This window comes from Leptonychotes weddellii, chromosome 6 (assembly GCF_054177405.1).
Source record: "Leptonychotes weddellii isolate Sample4059 chromosome 6, ASM5417740v2, whole genome shotgun sequence".
Lineage (NCBI taxonomy): Eukaryota > Metazoa > Chordata > Mammalia > Carnivora > Phocidae > Leptonychotes > Leptonychotes weddellii.
In genome coordinates, this window is record NC_138374.1 from 74,060,400 (window position 1) to 74,066,399 (window position 6,000).

Genomic DNA, 6,000 nt, shown 5'->3' on the forward strand with positions numbered 1-6,000 from the left:
TTGTCTCTCAAACAATTCATGGAATGCCCTACGTGCTTAAAAAGTCATCCTGTTTTTCTTGTTTTCCTAAGTTCTTAACAAACATCTTTTTTTTCCTGTTTTTTAAACAGATGAATTAGGAAGTGAGGCAATGTAATACAAAACTCAAATAACTTTAAAGAGCTCCCACAACGAAAAGGCAGATTTGAAATTGTTCTGCCTTCTTTCATAGTATACACCAATTCTGTCTAATTTTGTCACTAATAAGTTAAAAAAAAAAAGGGGGTGTCCGTGATAGTAAGATTTTCTATTCCATCCAATCAACCATTTACTACACAACTACCACTTACTGTGTCATGGAAATACAAAGATAAACAGAGTGCCATCATGTGCCAAAAAAATTACAGTAAAGAGTGGAAAGTAGGACTATAAATAATTAAATTCAGTTCAGCATGGTAAGTGTGTGATTCAGCCAATTTCTCCACTCTCTGGGGGCATCAAGAAGGGCACTTGTTACAATGAGGGAGTACTTAGAAGGCCTCCCAAGCAGATGAGTTTTGGAGAATGAGTCAAGGTTGACCAGGTGTCACATTATTTGTGCAGCCTGAGAGGTCTGAAAGAGCTTGGTCATTATGGGTAATTACCAGTCTAGTCAGTGTAACCAGTGCATAAACCAATTCAAGAAGGGACAGGAGAGTTAAGGGTCATTTCATGGAAAATTGAATTTGTTTTTTTAAGAAGCTTGGACTTATTATCGAGTCTGTGGAGAGTGTTCGTGAAGGACTTTAAATTAGAAGTTGAGTGAGAATTTCTGAGTTTAGTTTCTGGAAAATCTGTCTGGTGTCTCTGTGGGAGATGAATTTGAGGGGGACAACACTAGAGGGAGGGAGATGAGATAGGACTCCACCACTGGAAAAATCCAGGGACTAACGGCTTGAACGGGGCCTGTTAGGAAGGTAGAGAGATGGAATCATCAAAAAAAAAAAAAAAATCTAGACCTTTTTGTCTAAGGTGACAGGGTGGTGATGTCAAGTTGGCATGCATGGTTTGGGTGAAGGAGATGAGCTGAATTTTGGACTAATTTAGTTGGATTTGACCATTGTTCATATACCCAAAAGGCAAATAGATGCATATATATGAACATGAGAAAATGGTTAAGGACTGTTCCTTGAGAAGAAATGAGGAATGCTATTATATATTGACCTAAAGTAAGAGTCAAAGTTTGAATGAATTTAAAGAATAGCCTTTTTCATATTGGGTTATTCTGAAGAGGAGTTAAACATGATTGATACTATTTAATTAGCATGCAGTAGACATTTTACAAGCTACTCTCTATACATAATTTCTAATCTGAACAACAACACTGTGACCTTGTATTACTCTAAATTTGCAGACCAAAAATCTAAGGCTGAAAGATGATAATTGACTTGGCTAAATGGCCCCTGGCCTACACTCCCACCCACCTCATAAACGAGTTGTTCCAATTCTATTGGATTCTAGACTTTATCTTCCACTCTCTTCCATAGCCATGACCTTTTCTCACGATTATTCTGAAGAAAAAAAAAATACTACAGTTGCTTAATATCAGTGCTAATAATGCTAATTTTAAGAATTAAGGCACCTTTTGTTTTTACCATTTAAGCTTTTATTAAAGTTCCTTAATAGTCATCAATTTATTTTATGACTTTATTTTCATTGAGGATAGTCCCATGCTATGTAGATCTGGTAAAATCTATATATACTTGTATATTATAACCAATGACTTTTTAACTATTTTATAATTTAATGAGTGAGATTTTATAATCCACTTCTTACTCAGTTCCTATTTGCAAGTCATACCACTGATTTGTCTAAGTAAGCTGCTGCCTACAATAATCAGTGCAATAAGAGGATTTCACTGGAGTAAAATCGTATTCAACTCCAGGAAATAGAATGACATTTTCAGAATCTGAATACACAGCTCTTTTCAGTGACACTAAGCATTTAGTTGACCTGGCCTCATTGTTTTCCTTATAGACAATGGTTTGGACACTAAAAGATCACCTTATAATGTTTGATCAAATATCAAGTGGGACCTACAGAGAATAAAATCTGGATACATCCTTTTTCCCTGCTGGGATAATGTCATGTTCCCTGTAGGATAATGGCATTTGCTATTTTCTGGAGGAAAATTAAGCCTTCACATTGACTTGATGAATGAACCGAAGAGTTGTGAAGTTTTGCTTTCAGTATTTCCTTTGAAAAGTAGAGGCTATTTGAAAATTATCAGCATGGAAGTACAGACCTTGATATATTTTACAAATTGACCCAGCAGGCAACAGTGCTATGTAAACCTACTTAAATCATAACATAAAAAAAAAAAAAAAGGCAATTTTCCATTTTTTTTCTTTTTTTCAGATTGGAAGTCTTAATTCATAAATTTAAATAACAAAAAAGGCCTATATGAATTATCTATTTATGTATTTGTTATTCTAATTAAGTAAACTTACTGAAGAATTCAGAGAGAGGAGTAATAGTCTGTAATCTTTGTTCTGTTGTGTTGAGTCTCTCATAAGTATAAGAGGACAGATAAAAACCAAAAGATATAAAAAGTAACTTCATTCGGAGATAGTATTTAGTCTATTGGTTTATGTAGGTCTCCTTATACTTATTGAATTGAATTAAATTAAATTAATATTTATTTAAGTTTTATATGAATAAAGTAGTACTCTTAGGTATTCATAAAGAGAATGAAGGACAGTCCTGTTCCCAAATATCATATAATATAATTACGATAAAATGATTGGTGCATGGCATGCGGTTCCTAATTAACTTTTTAACCTTGATTCAGTCACTTAATCTTTCTGATTTTCTAATCCTCTTTTGTAAAATGAGAGAGTTAAATTAGATTGTTTCTAGGGTCTTTTAAAATCTTAAGAGTACCTGAGAAAATACATCAGCACTTGGGTTCTACTTTGACCTTCATTACCAAATGAGAAAGAGAAAGCTTTATAATTTTCTTTTTTTTTTTTTTTTTTAGAAATAGAGATTTATCTACATCATACTGGCAATATTTATAATTGCTTGATTTTATGCATTTAAGACTAGCTATAAAATGTTAATACAAAATGTTCACATAAAATGTTATTATTTATCTAGTGACTGTCCTGTTTTATTATGTGCTTAACTGATGCTGTTGAATTACTCATATTTATTACAACATTAATGGTATCATTTTATTGTGAATACTATTGGTATTTAGTTTCAGGAAAGCTAACTCTGATACCATGCTGACATCAGTGATAAAAAGGAGATAGCATTTTAAAAGACTGGTGCTTATTTAAATGCTTGTAGGAAGAGCCAAGAAGTTGAAGATGAAAAATGCTAGACCTTGAAATTGATCTTTCTCAAACAACCCCAAGATCCAAGTGGGGAGGGGGAGAGCAGAAACATATGTAATTAGCAATTTTAGCATTTGAATTATTGTGGAAAGGAGCAGAGGAAGGGAAGGAATAAGGTTGGATGAAGGAGAAGCTGGTGTTGGACCACAGCTGTTCTGTCTATCCTCTGCCTGGGGGCATAGGGTCTTTGTGTTGCATTTTAAAGTTGTCTTCTCTGTAGCAGATACACCAGCATCTTTGGGTGTAGAGGTCCTCTGTGCAGTATTGTGGATGTAAATAGTTTAGTTCCCTCGTGGGAAAATAGTCTTAGGGGAAAGAATAAGGAAACACACAAAGCATAATCAGTTCAGTGTAAACCATATTCTCATGAGTGGAAAGAGCCTCATATTCTGGTAAAGACTTCATCAAGTATTCCAGACTGGTGAGCTGAAGCTGTAGAAAATGCCAAAAAAAAAAGAAAATGCCAAAAGCAGGAAAGGCCTAACTTTTTGAAAGAAAACTTTGAATCTGGAGTACAAGTGTGTTCTAGGTAAAAAAAAAAAAAAAAAAAAGTGAATCAGTGAAAGAATCTCTTACCTCCAGGGTTACCAAGGTGAGTGTTAAGTCAGTTTATAGAGGAAGCCCCAGGCTACTAATTTATTTTTTTTTTTAAAGATTTTATTTATTTATTTGAGAGAGAGAATGAGATAGAGAGAGAGAGCATGAGACGGGGGAGGGTCAGAGGGATAAGCAGACTCCCCTCTGAGCAGGGAGCCGGATGCGGGACTCGATCCTGGGACTCCAGGAGCATGACCTGAGCCGAAGGCAGTCACTTAACCAACTGAGCCACCCAGGCGCCCCCCAGGCTACTAATTTAAAAAGAAGGTGAGCCTACATGTTTTTTTTTCTGCCAAGAGCTCCTGGGCCAGTGGTCTTCTAAATCAAGTGTGTGAGGATATTGTATATCCATAGAGAAGTAGAGTCTTCTGTCCCACACCAGAAGATTCTGATCTAATATGCCTCAACATGGACACTACCACAAACCCACTTTGGGGAGGCAACCAGGGTATCATGCCCTTAAGTATTTAGCCTAGAAAAGGGAAAGGATGCAGTTAAAATGTTTAAAATATTATAAGGGAAATTAATAAGGTATATGCAAGCTATTTACCCCATTCCATAGAATAGAATAAGACTCCTAATTTTGAGCAATTATTATTAATAATGGATACATATGTTTTTATATGTGCATACATATACGTATGTATATACAACATACATACATGTGCACACACACACACATATATGTAATCTTATTTAACCCTTATGCTAAACTGAGGTGTTAGTATTACTCTCATTTTTTTAGATGGCAGTGGTCAAACTGAAATAATTTGCCCAGGATGTGGTACACATCCAAATTCTAACTCAGGAATGTGTGGTTAAAAATCCTGTGCTCAACAACATCCCTCAGCCAGGGTTCTTACCAATATGGCGGAGGGCAGATATTATAGGACTTCTTATCCACAGACAGTGTGCTGGCTGGAAAAGGAACAGACTTATAAAATGTTTAAATGACTTGATGAATAACAGATGCTCAAAGAAGCGAGGGTCATGAGGGTAGTAACAGGGGGAGTATGCATCCTGGGGATGCTGCTGGAGCCAGGTCACCACCTGGAAAGATAATAGGTCTACTTCAAAATGAGAAGTGGGTCTCTGTAATGCACATTAAATTTGGTAACTTGTGGATATTTTCCTTCCCACCATGTTTTCCTTTGCATCTAGCCCTAAGATTAATACCTGTAAGTTTATAAGTAACATTTCATCAACCATTTTAACCTACTGTAAACCTCTTACTCTTAGGGGCACGTGGGTGGCTCAGTCTATTAAGCATCTGCCTTCAGCTCAGGTCATGATCCCAGGGTCCCGGGATCAAGTCCCGCATGGGGCTCCTTACTCAGCGGGGAGCCTGCTTCTCCCTCTGCTGCTCCCCCTGCTTGTGCTCTCTCTCTCTCTCTCTTTATCTCTGTCTAACAAATAAATAAATAAAATATTTTAAAAAATCTTACTCTTAAATTCTCAGTTGTAAATATATATATATATATTTTGAAAAGAACAATTAGAATTTGATTCATTTTATTGACAGATTTTAACAATAAAGTGATAAATCCAGAGGTCAGAATAAATACAGATACTTTTATTATAAATTATAAAAGCTGATTATAAAAAAGATTTTAATTTGAAATGAGATAATTTTGGAACAATATTGTGATAAATGTTAAGTGTGAATTTTTTTTTAAAGATTTTATTTATTTATTCATGAGAGATAGAGAGAGAGGCAGAGGCAGAGGGAGAAGCAGGCTCCCCGCGGAGCAGGGAGCCAGATGCGGGACTCGATCCCAGGACCCTGGGATCATGACCTGAGCTGAAGGCAGACGCTTAACTGACTGAGCCACCCAGGTGTCCCAAGTGTGAATTTTTTAAGTCACTGCAACTTTTTAGAGTGCTTATATTCTATAGGTACTCATCTATTGAGGGTATGTCCAGGAACAGTTTGGACTTAGGCATAAGATGATAACCTGAAACAAATTTTCAGTGCCTATGATCTGTATTTCTCTGCAAAGCTTTTCATTTTTATTTTTGTTTTTTTAAAGATTTTATTTATTTA

At 35.7% G+C, this 6,000-nt stretch overlaps 1 protein-coding gene across 1 annotated transcript in view; it reads right to left on the reverse strand.

Moving 5' to 3' along the window:
* LOC102751140 (protocadherin-15) overlaps positions 1 to 6,000 on the reverse strand; it is a 762,960-nt gene that overhangs the window by 280,270 nt on the left and 476,690 nt on the right. The window contains exon 10 of the mRNA XM_081823172.1: positions 4,820 to 4,874. Coding sequence (XP_081679298.1) covers positions 4,820 to 4,874 — 55 coding nt within the window. The remainder of the gene's footprint in view (positions 1 to 4,819; positions 4,875 to 6,000) is intronic.